General features: G+C 47.6%; 1 protein-coding gene across 1 annotated transcript; it reads left to right on the forward strand.

The window, feature by feature from the left end:
* LOC142587835 (uncharacterized) lies at nucleotides 1–14,392 on the forward strand. Its single transcript, XM_075699127.1, has 4 exons — nucleotides 1–125; nucleotides 1,443–1,576; nucleotides 2,396–2,691; nucleotides 13,917–14,392. Exons 2-4 carry the CDS (start codon nucleotides 1,492–1,494, stop codon nucleotides 14,166–14,168), a joined length of 633 nt encoding a protein of 210 aa, XP_075555242.1. The 5' UTR covers nucleotides 1–125; nucleotides 1,443–1,491; the 3' UTR covers nucleotides 14,169–14,392.
* The last annotated feature ends 3,997 nt before the right edge of the window (nucleotides 14,393–18,389 follow it).

Here is an 18,389-nt window from a genome sequence, read left to right on the forward strand (position 1 = left end):
GTGTTTGCAGCCAGCAAGCGAAAACACACGGAGCGGTTAAATACCTCGGGTGCTGCCCCAGCGGGACAGATTCTCTCTCTGTTTAGAACCTCACCAGACTCTTCCCCGGCACACTTCGAAGGGAGGTGAGCAAATTGACTTCGTGGCATTTGTCACGTCCTGGTTCTAGGCGCTAGTAAAACAAAATATGAATTTGGCTTATCTAAATTTATCAGGTGCTTCTCGCGTCAAATTTCTTATTACGCACTACGATCTTGGCAATATGTACGGTAGTTTCTATCTTACATTTGTTTGACGCAAAGCAAAGAACATTTACGTGGAAGTTTAATAATGCTGCCTGCTGCATGTGCATTGCAATGGGACAAGATTCCCACATTCACTATAATATCTATCTATCTATCTATCTATCTCTCTCTGTATATATATATATATATATATATATATATATATATATATATATCTATATATATATATATATATATATATATATATATATATATATTTATATATATATAATGCGGTGCATAGCGTGTAATACAGAGCAAACTGCTACTGCGCATTAAGTCTCAAAGTCTCACAGTGCAACAAATGACTTTGCACGCTAGTAATGGCGGCATACCCGTAATATTTTCTGTTAAGGTAGGACAAAATGGCTTGTGTGTGCATGTTGCGTGCGCCTGTGGTTTCTTAAAGGCGCGCATTAGGAAATTATTTCTTTACAATATTGCCGCCTACAACCGTTAGTCCATGTAGTATTCAATTTGTGATTATTTAGATTTTTATTATAACTAATGAGCACCCGGAGGTTCGGCAAAATTTTGCAATCGTTACAGAAGGGAAGCCATGGGAATATGCTTCGTCATCCGCTATGTAGTATGGCCTAAAAAAGACCTACTTTCCTCTTTCGCTCCTGTTTGCAGAAGTGTATGTGCGAAAGCATGATAGTGAGCATTAAAACTTACTTTCCTTAGAATGGTGAAATTGATGAAGCCAAATTGCAAAGAACAAGAAAATGCCTAGCCAAGTAAGCCCCAATGAAAGTACCTTGGAAGTGCTCAACATCGTGAATACCTACGTTTGGTGACGGTTACGGCGTCTATTTCAGGAGTTGTTTTTTTTAATACACTTATTTGTTTTCTGAATAAACCTAAGCCAGCTGCGCATGAACTGACATCGCAGTAAATTTGAAAACATACCTTTGTTGGCTTTTTTATCTAATATGACTCGTTTATTCCTCCGACACCTTCCACAAAAGTCAACGAATGCAAAGTGCAGCTAACTTGCGTTCTTCAGAATGTCCAGCCTTGCGTATACAGTTCGACAGTGTTTGTCTGGAGTGGTGTTTTGTTTGCGGCGGTATCAATCTGCTCTTGAAGATAGAAAATTTCTACTGCAGTATGGTTAATGTAAAATTCTTTTTTCCTTGCCGTATATTCATGCAGGAATTTCTGAACACAGTACAGGAACGGTTTTACAAGTTAGTGAGCCGCCATGGCTGTTCTGGCAGTGCCTATCGCTCTGCTCGCCATGTTTCAGCTTGGCTACGCTGCCAATGACCATTCTAAGCTTGTTACAGGTGAGCAACCCTATTCCATAGGTCTTTCTGTAGTACCGTAAGTATCTTCAGTGCCTGACATTGCTTCGAAGCGGTCATGGAAACAGGACGTGCACAGGCGCATGCTCCTTTCGATTCAGTTTTCGTAGTATATAGAACACATATATTAACAAGATTAATAAATGACCAAGCTTCCAAAAATCACCTAATCATATATCTTATCAATTCGTTCGAGAAACACTGAGCTATTTATTTAGGGGAGATACTGCTTTTTTGATACTTGACTTGAGGAGAGTTCGTTTTACTAACGTCTGTAATCTTGGAGATGCAACGCAAATAGCACTTCTGTCTCAAGCAGCGAGAAAATATGATGTGTTGACATAAAACAGTACACGTGCAAGAAATCACATTAACATTGTAGAAATTACCTTCGCAATTTTTCTTGAATGAAAGATATGATTACCGTCCCTGAGCCCTCTTGCTTGACTTCGTTTGGAGCATGCACCTCAGTTAATTGCCGTAATGCAATGCTTAATTACAAGAATTTCATGATGACGCGCTGCAATCATTGTGGCTATCGTGAAGGACAACATGGTAAATGGCATGAACAGCAACGAATGCTGCTTTTGTTGTAACATATTCAAACAAAATGTGTGGTTTTGTGTGTGAAATTGTATAGTATTTGACGGGTTATAGGGATATGTTGCAATTAACAATCATTGTTTCTTTAGCCTAGATTCCATACGCCTCTTACTTTTGTGCACACTTTGAAATACTGCTCAATAAAATGCCGTCAAAACTTCTCTTTACTAAAATATTTGCTAACACACTATCCCGTAGCACGCTGCCAAAACGCCCCGGACGTGGACTGGACAGAAAGCATCAATGCTTACCTTCGGCGGATACCAGACAGAATTACAATTCCAGGCCCCGCACAGAAGCGAGGGATATTGGGATTGAAATTCTCTTCAGTCGAAGTGACAGGCCTCGGAAGTTTGTGGGCTTACAAGCCACCCCATAGCTTTTGTGTGTCTAACCGCACCCTGATTGAAGCTGTGGTGTTTGCCGTCGACTCTTTCGCGCTAAACATGGAGTGGAAGTCCTGCACGGGAGGCAGCGGCAAACTAGGAACAAAGGTAGGTACCATATAAACTATTTACCGCGTAGTAAAAATAGTGTAATACCTGGCAAAAAGCACAGCCTGGTTTCCAGGTGAAGTTTTTTTTTGCGAATGAAAGAGATATATGTAGAGTCAGAGCAGAACCAAACTGAAACTAAAGAGTGCAGAACTAGAGAACGGTCTTCACAAAATGCACGAAACGAGAACAACCACAGAAAAAGCGCATTATGTACAATATCCCGCTTGCAAAAGAAGAGAATTCTTTTCCAGGCGAGGCAGGTTATACGTAGCCTACTGACTTGAGCTTGCTGTGCTAAATTTATGTCCTTCGCAGCAATAAACAATCTGTGACATTCACCTTTACAAACGATAACAACGGTGTTATAGATAAGGGCACAACGTGTATATATATATATATATATATATATATATATATATACCCTATTGCAGAACCCAGTACCCAGTATCCAGATATTCTTTAGAAGATATATCTTTAGAAGCAACCGGCGAACTGTGTTTAGTTTGAACCCGTTACTTCACCCTCGTCCTTAACTACACGAGAGATCTTTCCAGAAGCATCGCTTAGTTGGGCAATGAACATTTGGGCATCTGAACAAAAATAATAACCTTCTAAGGTAATTCAGTTAGGCCTCTGTTCTGTTTGTTACGACGCCCAAGTGGCGTTGTTGTGTTTTATTATCAAAACACCCCAAATAATCACGCCCGCCACGACGCCTGTTGTTCGCGTCACCGATGGCGGAACAGCTCCTGTAATTGGTATATGTGCCGCCCGCGTCTCCTTCGCCGATCGCTCCACTATCGTGCTATTTACAGTCATCGCCCACTGTACCCACGACATCATCGTCGGCTTAGAATTCCTCTCCGCGCATTCCGCTCCCATCGATTGTTCCGCCAGTACTCTCCACCTTGACCTGCCCGTTCTGGATCCCAATGAAGCACACCCCAGTCGCCTCAGTTCCGTCGACTTCGTTCGCTTGCCACCTTCGGCACTGACTTACGTTGACTTAGTGTCATCCCCACCAGTGCCCGACGGTCACTACATCGCGGCTCATAGCAAGACGTCCTACTTACCTACGGCATCACAGTACCTCATCCAGTTTTATCTATCACGGCCAATTGCGTCTGCCTGTGAGGGGTCAATTTTGGCTTGACGACACAAGTGCTGCTACGCGGGATGTGTCGGACCCAGCTTTGCTCATTCGAGGATCACTCAGTAGCATCTATTGCAGTAGACGATAATTCAGCTTATCCTCCTCTATAATCGCAGTCGGCAACTTGTACCATCGCCGACTTACAGAAAATGATTGCGCCGACATGCCGTCCGAGCACGCTCGTGAGCTCTACCGCGTTCTGTTTTCCTACCACGATATTTTCGACTTTAGCGATCGTCCTTTGGACCAAACTACAGCTGTTAAACATCGCATTATTACCGGCGATGCCCCTCCTATGCATCGCCGCCCGTATCACGTGTCACCGGTTGAGCGTCAAGTTACTCACGCAGAAGTTCGCAAAATGCTTGCCAAGAACATTATTGAACCATCATTTAGTCCATGGGCGTCACCTGTTGTACTGGTCAAAAAGAAGGATCACTCATGTCGCTTTTGCGTGGATAATCGGCACCTTAACAGGGTTACCAAAAAGGACGTGTATCCCCTACCACGGATTGATGACGCCTTCGACTGCCTCCACGGTGCTCGCTACTTCTCTTCTATTGACTTTCGCTCCGGCTACTGGCAGATTGCCGTGGATGATCTCGACCGCCAGAAGACTGCTTTTGTAACACCAGACGGTCTTTATCAATTCAAAGTGATGCCGTTCGGTCTATGTAACGCTCCTGACACTTTTGAACGCATGATGGACTCCCTTCTTCATGGTTTCAAATGGTCCACGTGCCTGTGCTACTTGGACGACGTTATAGTATTCTGCTCAATTTTCGCTACGCACCCCAGTCACCTCTCAGCAGTCCGGGACGTTTTCCGTCAAGCCGGTCTGCAACTCAACGAACCGAAGTGCCAATTCGGCCATCGCCAAATTACAGTCCTTGGGCATCTCGTTAACGCGAATGGAGTGCAACCGGACTCAGTCAAGATCCATGCTGTTACGGACTTCCCTGTTCCGAAGTGTGTCAAGGATGCGCGCAGCATCATCGGCCTTGCTTGGTACTTCCGCCGTTTCGTGAAAAATTTTGCGGCCATAGCACGACCACTAACCGAGCGTTTGAAGAAAGACGCCCCTTTCCAGTGGGGCAATAACGAGGCCTCTGCATTCTCGCATCTGATCAACTTTCTAACAAAGCCTCCCGTTCTGGCCCATTTCGATCCTCCTGCGCCTACCGAAGTCCGTACTGATGTCAGCGGTCACGGAATTGGCGCAGTACTGGCACAACGCCAGCGCGGCCACTACCGTGTTATCGCTTACGCCAGCAGGCTCCTCTCACCCTCGGTGCGCAACTATTCCATCACTGAGCGTGAGTGTCTGGCCCTAGTTTGGGCGGTTGCGAAGTTCCGCCCATACTTATATGGCCGACCCTTTTCCGTCGTCACAGACCATCACGCCCTTTGCTGGTGTCACGCGTACGTTAACGCCTGGTACGCTTGCTTCAGCGGGCGGAAGGAACACACGAACGCAAGATGCAATACACACGTAACATTCATTCAATCGGCTATTTTAGTAACAGGAACAGACGGTCAGATTCAACACTTATCACACACGGAATGCGTCCACCCTTGCTCAGCTTTCCGCTCACACTACCGCGTTTACAAACGTCTGTGCGGCGATCGTCTATTCGCTGTAGTAGTGGCGCTTACAGTACCGGTTTGGTTCGACGCGAGTATCGGCGTTCCCTCGGTCTGTGGTCCGTCGATGCGATCTGGTCGTCGTCAGTCGTTGTTAGTGTCCGGCGTCCCCGATGCCCCGGCCGACGTGACGAAGGCACGGTCGCTGCGGGTCTGTCGCGCTCCGGCAGAGCGCGGCTCGTGCCGGCTGGCGCTCCCGGTGCTCGCCGGCCCAGCGTAGTTCTCCGGACGGGACAGTGACTGGCTGTAGCCAGCCTCCGCGCGTCCACGGTCAGCGGCACAAACGCTGACGTGTCCTGGCGGGTAGGTCCGGGCCAGCGGTAGTTCCGACGTCGGACATCTGCTCGCCGAGCCTGGTACTCGGGCGGGGCGTCGATGTGTCGCCTAGGACTTGGGGCAGGACCCAGAGAGGCGATCTCCGGCCGTCTTCTCCTGGAACGCTGCGCCCGGCCACCACGTCCTTTCCTGCGCGCGCCCCTTCTCCAAGAAGGCGGCTCCACGCGCTCGCGCTCCACTCCTTCTTCCTCGTCTTCTTTCTTTCTTTATGATTGTCACTCCTGACAATGGCCCCCCTGTTTTCCAAGTTTTCGCTCCGCGAAAACTTCCCTCACTGCTCGTCACCTCTTGGATGTACACGGACACTGCACTTCCACTTCACCACACCACATATAACTTCACTTCGCCACTACTTCGTTCACACGTCACTTCACTTCACTGCACTACATCACATATAACTTCTCTTCGCCGTTTCTTCCTTCACACCTCACTGCACTCCACCGCACTTCACTGCACCCACACGCACATCACGCAAGTTTCTGCTGAGTCTTAACACTACGTCAATGTCAACGGTGCCACCATTCACACAGCACTGTTCTACTTTGGTAGCGGCACCTTTTGGCTTCCTAAAAGATCACTCTACTCATAAAATCCGCACCCACCTTGTCTCGCCCTTTAATATACTGCACCGAGAAGTCAAACTCTTGTTACACTAGGCTCCAGCGCATGACTTTGGCGTTGTTGTGCTTTACCCGGTTTAGATATTCTAGTGGCTGATGATCAGTTTGCACAACGAACTGAGTCCCATATAGGTAAATATGAAATCGTTTGACAGCACACACTAAAGCGTAACATTCCTTTTCTACTGTAGCGTAGCTTCTTTCCCGGTCATTCAACTTTCGGCTTGCATAAAGGACAGGGTGCAATACACCATCAGCCTCCTGCAACAGCACCGCGCCTACACACCTTTCCGATGCATCTGTTCGCAGAACGAACTTTTTCTTGAGATCCGGTGCCCTCAGAACCGGATGTTCCGCCATACATTTCTTTAATCGTTCAAATGCGTGTTGATGACCTTCTGACCAGGGTAATATATTCGGAGCATTCTTTTTCGTGAGATCGGTAAGGGGACTCACTATCTCCGCGTACTGAGGGATAGTAGCCTGTAAGCCCTAAGAAGGATCTCAGCTGTTTCTTATTCACTGGTCTAGGAGCACTCTGGATCTTCTCTAAGGTGTCTGTATGGGTCGCGACGTGGCCCATGCCCAACGTGTGACCAAGGAATGTAATTGCATGGAACCCAAGTTGACATTTGTTCGGCTTACCTGTGATCGCCGCAGCGCGAAGCCTATCGAACACTTCCTGCAACGTTTCCAAGTGTTCCTTCCAAGTATCTGTCGCTACTAAGATGTCATCTATATAGTGTTCCACATTGTGCAGTAGTCTTGAGTCCAAATGGCATAAACTTGAATTGAAATAACCCCCGCGCACATGAGAAGGCTGTTTTTTCTTTCGATTCCTCGTCAAGGGGTATCTGCCAATACCCTTTAGTTAGGTCCAGCTTAGAAAAAAACTTTTTCTTGGCAACCTTCGCAAAAACCGCATCCACTCGTGGTATTGGTTCTGAATCATCCACCAACACCTTATTTAGGCGCCGAAAATCGACACAGACTCTGTTAGACCCGTCGGGCTTCTTTACCACCACCAGAGGCGAATTGTACGCAGAGGTAGAACGCTCGATAACTCCCAAATCTAACATCTGCCCAATTTCGTTATCTATGTCCTCTTGCACCGCTAATGGGAGAGGATACTGTTTTACGTTGACTGGCTTGTCAGTTGTTAATCGAATGCTGCACTTGAGCACTGTCGTCTTGCCCGGGAGATCCGAGAATATTTCATCAAACTCTTTTAGCACGGTCTGCACTTCTTCTCTTTCCACCTCGCTTAAAGTAGGGTTTATCACCACCTTCTCTCGACCCATTGTTTTCTTGCTGCTGTACGTAGGGATTTCTGCTTCGTATGGAGTTTCGGTGTCTGATTCTGTGATGACCATTCCTGCAACTTCCTCTACATTTTCTGGTTGTCTCAACTCGTATCGTTTCAGCATGTTGACGTGAAATACTTTTCTTCTTTCTCCGATTTCTAGCTCGTAGTCCACGTCGCTTACTCTCTTGCTCACATTGAATGGTCCTTTCCAACTCATGGTGAGCTTGTTGGTGTCATTCGGAAGTAGCACCAGTGCCATGTCCCCAACCTGAAGAACTCGTTTCCTGCTTTTCTTATCATAATATTTCTTGTAGGATGCCTGTGCTTCGGTAAGACTCTCTCGGGCGATGCGACAGGTTTCTTCTAGCCTATCTCTCAATTCCAATAGATAGACATACGAGGACTTTTGCTCTTCTTTCAATTTCGTGTTCGACCACATTTCCCGCAAAACCATTAATGGTCCCCTCACCGCTCTGCCATAGATTAACTCGAATGGTGAGAATCCAGTGCTAGCCTGCGGCACTTCCCTATACGCAAACAAGAGTGCAGGTAAATAGCGATCCCATTCCTTGGGTTTCTCTTGACACACCTTGCGTAACATGCTCTTGAGCGTGCCATTGAACTTTTCTACCAGCCCGTTACACATGGGGTGATATGGCGTCGTCAAAAGGTGTCGTAGACACAACAGTCTGCAAATCTCTGTCATCAATTCTGATGTGAAATAGGTTCCTCTATCCGTCAGTATTTCCTTCGGGACTCCATACCTAGTAAACATTTCTACCAAAGCCTCAGCAATTGTTACCGTGTCCACCATTTTTAATGGGACAGCGTCAGGATATCTAGTGGAAACATCCACCATCGTGAGAATGTACTTGTTTCCTTTATTCGATGCTGGGTTAATAGGGCCTACAATGTCCACTGCGACCCTCTGGAAAGGTTGCTCAATAATAGGCATAGTCCCTAGAGGTACCTTTGATACCAATCCTTTTGGTGTGGTTCTCTGGCATATGTCGCAGGATCGCACAAACCGTTTAATGTCACTTTGCATGCAGGGCCAAAAGAATTCTTCTGATACTCGGCTGGTCGTCTTTCTTACTCCTTGATGGCCAGCCATCATAGTGTCATGCGCTAACTCGAGGACTGCTCTTCGTAAACTCGCTGGCACTACTAGCTGTCGTGTTTCTCTTCCCTCGTGGGTTCTGGCTATTCGATACAGTAATTCTCCAACCTTCTCAAACTTATGTACGACCCGGCTCTTCTTATTCTGAATCCATTTCCCTAAAATTTCAAAATAATATCGAAGCGTACTGTCTGCTTCTTGCCTTTTCTTCATTTCTCTCGCGGTAATATCGATGCCGGTGCCTGAAGTATTCTTTATACCGACATCTTTTCTATTCTGGTTCCTTGTGCTTTTTTCTACTGACAATATGCTAGCTTCTCCGATATACGGATCCGAACTTCTTTCGTTATCTCTGCCCCCGGCTTCGGTGGATTCATGCTCTATCCTACGTGTAATCTGGATATTGGGAAAACTCCAGAGGGGATCTGGATCATCCACTCTTCTGGCTCCTGGCACATTCCCAAGAATGACGTCGTACAGCGGTTTTTTGACGCATCGGGCTTCAATCCAACCGCAATAATAAGGCGTCAAAAGCAACACACGAGCCATAGGCATTCGCCGTACTGTACCATCCGCCAATCGAACTGGTGTTTCTGTACCAGTGATATCTCTGTCGGACACCATGGATTGCCTTACCAGAACAATGTTGGACCCAGTATCTCTTAGTACCGACACTTTTCGTCCCAGCAGCATTCCCACTACTACTGGCATCGAGGTTTCCGGGTCTTCTGACCTCGGAGCCGTCGTGACAGCACTTGCCTTGTCGCTGGCCTCCTTCTGTTCTATTCGCGTACTGTCAACGGCAATGGGATTTTCGCTCGCAACAATGCAGGCAGTCTTATTTTCTGACTTAGCTCGGCAGGTTCGTATTGTATGTCCATGCCGTCCGCACCCCTCGCACTTCAACGTCGAACTGCGAGTACGACCCAAGGGGCAATTCACAGCCCGATGCCCTATCCTGTCACACATAAAACATTTGATTGTGCTTCGAGTCTGTTCTCTCTCATCTGGTGTCTTTTTATCTTCCTTCCCCTTTCCCAAATTCTTTTGGCCTTAGGCTTCTAAATAGCGGTCGGCATGTTCAGATAGTTCCGCCACCGTCCTCAAGTTGCGCTCTTTCAGGAATATTGCCACGCCCTGATGACATGATGCTAGGAACTGTTCTGCAATCATGTTGTCCCTCAAGTCTTCGACTGTCTTCTCTATGTTAGCCATCTCCAACCAACGATCAAAGTAGTTGGAGATTCGAGCGGCGAATTGCTGGCCTGTCTCGTTATCGTGTGGCTTGGAGCTTCGGAATTTATCCCTGGAACCTTCGGCCGTTAGTCTGAAGCGTTGTAAGAGAGCCTTCTTCACCTTGTCATAATCTAGTGCGTCAGTCGCTGCCATCCGACTGTACACGGCCAACGCTTCCCCCACGAGACACATACTCAACCCCGTCGCCCAGTCACTCCTCTGCCAGCCTTGTCCAGTTGCTATTCGCTCGAAACGCTGTATATAGGCATCTAAGTCATCTCGCCTTTCGTCAAAGGGGGCGATTAGCTTTTGGGGACACACTGTCGCTATTCTCTGAGGTACCACGTCTGAGCTCCTATTCCCTGCCTCTTCTCCACTGTTACTCATGCGCAGCTGTAATTTCTTTCCCGTAAGCTCTTCTTCCAACATCAAGTTCCTATATGCACGCTCGTCCGCATCTTTCGCTCTCTCCTCAGCGGACTTGGCTCTCTCCTCATCTTCCTTCGCAGCCTCTCGCGCCTTTGCGCGTTCTTCTCTTAATCGCTTCTGTTCCTCGTGATACAGTGCTATTATGGCCTCAGCCGACATGCCCGCGGCACTCCCTGCCGTCATCAAACGTTCAAGGTCCATTCCGCTGCTCAAGACACACCGAGGCACGTGACAAAGTTAAAGGGATCCTGGCAGGCTCGCCAATGTTGTCACGCGTACGTTAACGCCTGGTACGCTTGCTTCAGCGGGCGGAAGGAACACACGAACGCAAGATGCAATACACACGTAACATTCATTCAATCGGCTATTTTAGTAACAGGAACAGACGGTCAGATTCAACACTTATCACACACGGAATGCGTCCACCCTTGCTCAGCCTTCCGCTCACACTACCGCGTTTACAAACGTCTGTGCGGCGATCGTCTATTCGCTGTAGTAGTGGCGCTTACAGTACCGGTTTGGTTCGACGCGAGTATCGGCGTCCCCCCGGTCTGTGGTCCGTCGATGCGATCTGGTCGTCGTCAGTCGTTGTTAGTGTCCGGCGTCCCCGATGCCCCGGCCGACGTGACGAAGGCACGGTCGCTGCGGGTCTGTCGCGCTCCGGCAGAGCGCGGCTCGTGCCGGCTGGCGCTCCCGGTGCTCGCCGGCCCAGCGTAGTTCTCCGGACGGGACAGTGACTGGCTGTAGCCAGCCTCCGCGCGTCCACGGTCAGCGGCACAAACGCTGACGTGTCCTGGCGGGTAGGTCCGGGCCAGCGGTAGTTCCGACGTCGGACATCTGCTCGCCGAGCCTGGTACTCGGGCGGGGCGTCGATGTGTCGCCTAGGACTTGGGGCAGGACCCAGAGAGGCGATCTCCGGCCGTCTTCTCCTGGAACGCTGCGCCCGGCCACCACGTCCTTTCCTGCGCGCGCCCCTTCTCCAAGAAGGCGGCTCCACGCGCTCGCGCTCCACTCCTTCTTCCTCGTCTTCTTTCTTTCTTTATGATTGTCACTCCTGACAGCTGGTTATGCTCACTGAAAGATCATGCAGGAAGACTTGGTCGCTGGGCCTTACGCCTCCAAGAATATTCGTATACTGTCACCTACAAATCTGGCCAACTACACAAGGACGCTGACTGCCTGTCTCGCTACCCGGTAGACGAGCCTGGTGATGCCGATAGTACTACCGCCAACGGAACTTTCTGTGTCTGCCTTCGCTAACATCGCCGATGAGCAGTACCGAGACCGATCGCTGCGAGCACTCATCGAGCTTCGGCGCTCTACACCTACCGACGCATCCGTTCGCCGATATGTCCTTCAGGGCGGCATTCTGTACCGAACGAACTTCCTCCTTGACGGATCTGATCTTGCTCATGTCGTGCCATAACATCTTCGACAGACTGTGCTCTTTGAGATGCATGATGCACCCACTGCAGAATATCTTGGGGTAACCCGCACGTACGACCGCGACCGCCGCCGCTTCTATTGGCCTGGTCTCGCTGGCTCCGTCCGACGCTATGTTGCTGCCTGTGATCCCTGCCAGCGTCGGAAAACACCTCAGGTGCTACCTGCCGGTCATCTCCAGCCGATCACTGTCCCTGTGGAACTGTTCTTTCGTGTTGGATTAGACCTCCTCCGTCCCTTTCCCACGTCATCCTCTGGGAACAAATGGGTAGCCGTCGGAACTTATTACGCTACCCGATATGCTATCACGCGGGCTCTCCCTACTTGTTGCGCCACTGATGTCGCGGACTTCCTCTTGCGCGACATTATCTTACTTCATGGCGCCCCGCGACAGCTGCTTACTGACCGTGGTCGTAACTTCCTCTCGAAAGTTATCGCCGACATTGTGCGTTCCTCCTCCACTCAACACAAGCTGACTACCTCATACCGTCCTCAAACCATTGGCCTGACAGAGCGCTTGAACCGTACTCTTACCGATGTGCTCTCCGAGTACGTTTCCAAGGACCACCACGACCGGGACATTGCCCTTCCTTACGTCACATTCGTGTACAGTTCTTCCCGGCACGACACCACCGGATTTTCTCTATTTTACCTACTGTACGGTCGCGCACCGACCTTGCCCCTTGACACGCCACTTCCTCTTTTTGCGATATCAAAAAGCGAGTATGCGCGCGACGCCATCGCCCTCGCCGACTAGGCACGCCAGCTTGCCCGTGCTCGAGTGACGGCCTCGCAAACCACTCAGCAGCGTCGGCACAACGCCCGCCACCGTGAGGTACAGATTTCGCCTGGTGCTCTCGTGCTCCTGTGGTCGCCCTCTCGTCATGTCGGACTTTCAGAAAAGCTCCTTTCGATACACAGGGCCCTACCGCGTGCTGCGCCAGGTGACGCCTGTGATGCACGAAATTGCTCCTGTGTGTTCAACCTCGTCCTCTACTCTGGCATCTAGTGATGTCTTGCACGTCAGTAGGCTCAAAGCCTACTACACTGCTTCCGAGTATGGCCTTTAGTCGCTCCGGCACGGCACTTTTGCCGCCGGGGGTAGTGCTAAGGAACAGTGTTTATAATGACGAAGAGGTGAGCAGTGAGAGGACGACGACGACGCTTGGAGGCTACCGCGGGCTGTTGCCTCTTTGCCAAGTGCGGCGCATTCCGTTGTAAATATACTTGTATATAGCTTTTCGTCTGTGTCTTCCTACGTAACAATATTAACAGAAGTTTAAAAAATAACAATGTCATAATTCCATATTGATTAATCATGGCATTCTATTTAATTGGGTTGCTCAATGCAGCAAAATTGAATAGTGTTGTAAGACACCATAACAAAATCTCTATGGATTTAAGTACCGTCTCAAAAGAAAAAATTCACAGGCTTAAGGAAAAGGTATACTTCCTTTCAGGGCTGAACAGATAAGATCTGTGTTGCATCCCACTGTTAGTCGATTTTAGGTGCACGTTAATGAACCCCCGGTAGTCGAAATTACCGGAGTCTTCCACTACGGCAAGCCTCATAATCAGAAAATGGTTTTGGCGCGTAAAACCCCATAAGTGATATTTTTAAACTGTTAGTCGGGTCTGCTTTTTGCTGCAATAGTGCGGCAGTGGTCGAACGCATATAAACAGAGTAAGCGACAAATATCCATGTACCTCCGTTATTCGCCTTTTTGCTATTTAATTATCAGATTCACAAACAAACAATTCCGTGCAAATAAGTGTCAGTGTCATGCTAGCACATAGGTTGGGGACTACAAGAACCGTGGAAGAAAATCGATTCAAGTGTATTCTGCATGCACTATATATTGAGTTACAGTGTTTACGCTACAAGTTTGGATAGCCTCTTTATTAGCTTCTCTTCTTTATTTCTAAATATTCAAGGTTTCTCCAAGCCAGCTGCGCATCTACTTTGTTGCTGAACCAACAGATGAGGACCCTTACAGGATTCGGCTGCAAAACATCGAACCCGACAACCTTCACGATGCCCAGTTGTACGTGACAGGAACCAACCCAACAATTATTACCTTCGTGGAAGCTCTCGGAATCGTAGGCATGCCCCACCTGCAGCTGATGTGGAGCAGACTCATTCGCGTGGATGCAATGTCACTCATTGGAGGCGACCTGCATATCTAAGGAAATTTTTCGATGTAAAAAAAAAAAACAGGGTTTGGTCCCCAAAATATAATAATATACAGCTGCTTTACAACGTGCAGCTTTGCATTTTTGATTAGCGTCGTTTCATTCGTATCTTGGGAAGCTTCGCCGATGACGTAGCCATATGAAAAAGAATTACACATAGTTAAGGCATCAAATAAAGATTGTTGTTACAGAAATAAAATTCCTTTTTCTTTCATTCATGCGATTGTACTTTTTCTTGCTTGATAAATGTCCTGGATTCAAAGTGATTAGAGTTTGACTAGGTCGGAGTGCATTGATGCAAAAAATGTTTTCTACATCTTCAAGGCATAGTTCTTTAGAAAGACAGGCGACCAAATTCCATAGTATTATGGTCACCTTAAATTACTCAAATCTTTACCAGTGGACCTAGCTAAGTTGTTCTCGTCAATTTTAGGTATATTTATTTCTGTGTTTGGTCCCATAAGCTCACTATGACAATAAACTACGGCTAGTTACATAGCACTTCTCAAAGCATCTTTTGTTGTGGCTGTCGTTGTTGGTGTTGGTGGGAAAGCCGATTACAGCAACTGAGGTCAGCTCCACTACAGCAATCAATGAGTCGGCGAGCGCAAAAAACGAAACAAAAAACTGAGAACCGTTTGGACCGACAGCAGGAGAAGAGGAAGCTCTCTTTTATCATGCTTCTCTTTCTCTTGTAGTCTCGATGCTTGAAGCACCAGGCATGAGACAGACGCACAGCAAGGCGCCATGTTTAAAAGGCCGAGAAAAACGGCAATGGCTGCTGCTTGGCTCGCCCCTCCCCCACACCATTTTCTTGAAGAAGATCAGCAGTGGCCTCGAAACAGCCATTGACGCTGGGTAGTCCGGTAGATAAGTCGTTTGGGCTGTTGTAAAATCGTTGAAAGCGGATGATGATCGCGAGGTCGCTGGATAGGTTGATCGCTGCTCAACAGATAAATGAAAGTAACCACAGCATTTATATATCAAAGGTGCACCCACAAGCGGCCCCAATGAGTGACAGCAACAGCCATCTAGCGTGCGGTATTTATCGTCAACTCACTTCACACTCCCATATTCACCTATGTTTTGAAGGCGTAGATGTTTAGCTACGTTTAACCGACGGGAACCTACTACGATTTCAATTGGTAAGCAGCATTCATTTGCCATAACTCAAACAAAACATCGTTTGCTATTCCATTTAATAGTAACCACAGTTTCTTTCTTAATAGAAACACAGTATAAATGCCGAATTAGAGGAGCCCCCAATTAAAGAGTGACGTAACTTAATAAATTCTTTAGGACTGTAAAGATGGGCCAGACGATTCACGGAGCGACGGCACGAAAGCGAAGCGCACGCTAGGACAGTTATTTCAGTATAGGAATAAAGAAGAACTATTGCTACTTGGAGTTCAAAATCACTCGCTGCAAACTCAATTTCCGACGATTGCTGCAGTACGCGCTGCTAACAAAATGTGCGCTCAACCAGCCGCAAGTGCAACGTGCAGTTCCTTTCTCAAGAGCAGGACGCCATAGCTACAGTTATGATGGCGACTTCAATGTTCTAGGCCCCCTACAAAGGTAACTCTATTTAGCAGAAAATTGATTTTTTTGTTTTTTGAATTTTATGTATCTGAAAATACTGAGCAACATGTTGCAAAATAGATTATCTTCCTATCAGCATTAGTGAGCAGATTACAGTGAGTTTTCAAAGCGATTTCCTCGCATTGCAAAACCAAAAATTTTTCAAGTTCTTTATCTTGTCGCCGAGCAGCCACACAAACAAAAAGAGACTCTAATAACTCTCGTGGGGCCTGCAGCTATGAAGCTTGAGCTATTTAGGCATTTGTGCTCTTTCGCAGCCTAACTTGTAATAGGTTAATTCCAATTCCCTGTGGTATCGGCCGCCACAGATGGTCGGTGAAATTTCTCCATTTCGGCTACAGCCGGCAATGAGAAAAATATACCTGGTTCCCACCGGGATCCCTCCCGAGGCCGTTGCTTGGGAGTTAGCTAGCCCACCACTGAGCCATGCGAGCGCTTGCTAGCACGCAGCGGAAGAATGCCCTATAAACGAGTCCTTGTGCCCGAGTACCCATACGATGTGCCATGCGCGCCGCGCCGCGCCGCGCCGATAAGTGGACATTTTACGTAGCACTTGCGCATGATAATAGAAGGTATAACGCCATGTAGCAGGTGCGCAGGTAGTGGTACAAGAGAGTTAAAGAACAGGTTTGAGAAAGGAAGTTTAAGAGGTAAGCAGACGTATAGAGGAATGCTATAAATATAATTATTCTGTAGCTGAATAAATCAAACTGGCCAGGTGACTATATCACCGCAGCTTGTCAAAGGGGATGCCAATAAATCGCCATCGTCACCATCAATCCTTACCATGCCACCCCACAAAGCGTCAATGCCAGCTGGATAGGGGTCTATGTTACCGCCTGATTTCAAAGAGGATGCCAATAAACTATCCTCATCATTAGCATCATATCGTGCCCCTTGCCTTGGGATGTGAGATTCGCCCAATGTGCCACCTGTACGTGCCCCCTTTGCAATGTAGTCGCTCACTATTACACCAGGTGTAACACCCTGTGGCATTTAAATAGGTACCGGTGCAAGGTAGATAGATGTCCTGAGAAAGAAAAAGATTATAAAGATGTGTCAATACTGATGTATTGTAAAACATGTACGGCATACCTGAATATTCCCGCAGGCTAACTAACTGTTTGTTACCACCCCATTGCAAAGGAGATGCCAATAAACGATCTACATCATTATCATTATCATCAAAAGCAACGTACCGTGCCACAGGTCAAGGAATCTGGCATGTGCGCCACGTAGTCTGAATGCCTGTGTTTACTTTTCGGTACATGTTATGGCGCTTCCTCGCAAGGTACGAAGCGCTGCTGAAGAAGCGAATCCTGGAGCTACGCGCACCGCAGCAACCAGGGGCTGTATTCTGCGGTGATCATTTTCGGCGATACCATCGCCTTCGCCAAGCCTTCGATATCGCCAGACGCTGATTGGCTGGTTGAGCACTACGTCACCCAATTTTGCTCAATAAGCCAATCAGCGCTCACCTGATAGAGGTGCTATCGCCAAGACGGCACTGTCGAAAGTGATCGTTGTGAAATACGCCCACAGGCAATATCAGGCTCAGCATACCGCGGTGCATAGAGCACGACTAGACGCACCACAAGCCGCAGCCCACCGTCGACGCCTGGCAGACAATTAGGATTGTTCTCCTGAAAAGGACGCGAAGACACTTCGCCACGAAGACCCTGTAGTGCGTTGTGTGTCGAAAAGGGAGCTCCTATTCAGCGGCCTCCTCCAGCTTCCGCTGTGACTGTGCTGCGTGTGCGGCGCAGGCCTGTGGCATTTTTGACATCTTTCAGATGCTTTGAAGATTCCTTTACGTTTTTCTCAAAAGCACATTTTCCTCCACCTTATGTAACGCAAGCCTTTATGAGGTTTTATATGTAATTTCGGACACTCATTCCTAACATAGAGGTGCGTGCAACGGAAGAGAATAAAAGAAATGGATGCAAAATTCTCGCAATTAAAGCTCATTTAGCAAATAAATTTGATCCAAGTTAGCAATTTCTTAAACTTAGTTTAGTTTTCTAAATATTACTTCCTTAATATTTATCACATTGCATTTATCCTTGTTCATTAGATAGGTCCCACACTTAGCTACATAAGTGCCGGAGCTTTACTCAATTTAGCAATTCAGTAGTTACTTATATCTACTAGCGCCAATGGCACTTTTACCACATTTTCTGACAGAAATTACCTGCCAAAAATAAAATGAAGCATTTTCGGCTGAATAAATAGTTGATGAACCCGGTTGAATAAGCCAAGAGAAATTTCTGTCGCAACTGCAGCAATTTCTGTTGTACGACAGAAGTTCCTGACGTTGATGTAGTTGCAAAATACATTTCTGACGTTACGACAGAAATTTTGGTGTCGCAACAGAAACATTCTGTCGCGAAGACCAAGAGTTCTGAAGTCGCAACAGAAACAATATGTACTGACAACAACTTTCTGTCGCCACAGTGATTCTGACGCCGCAACAGGAACTCTCTGTCGCGACTACACACTTTCTGTCGTGGCGTTAGAAATGTGGCACTTTCTGTCGTAACGACGTTAGTTCTGACGTCGTGACAGACGCTCTTTCCGTCGCGACCCTATAAAACTGTATGTCAGTTTCGCATC

The sequence above is a fragment of the Dermacentor variabilis genome, chromosome 7 (genome assembly GCF_050947875.1).
Source record: "Dermacentor variabilis isolate Ectoservices chromosome 7, ASM5094787v1, whole genome shotgun sequence".
Taxonomy (NCBI): domain Eukaryota; kingdom Metazoa; phylum Arthropoda; class Arachnida; order Ixodida; family Ixodidae; genus Dermacentor; species Dermacentor variabilis.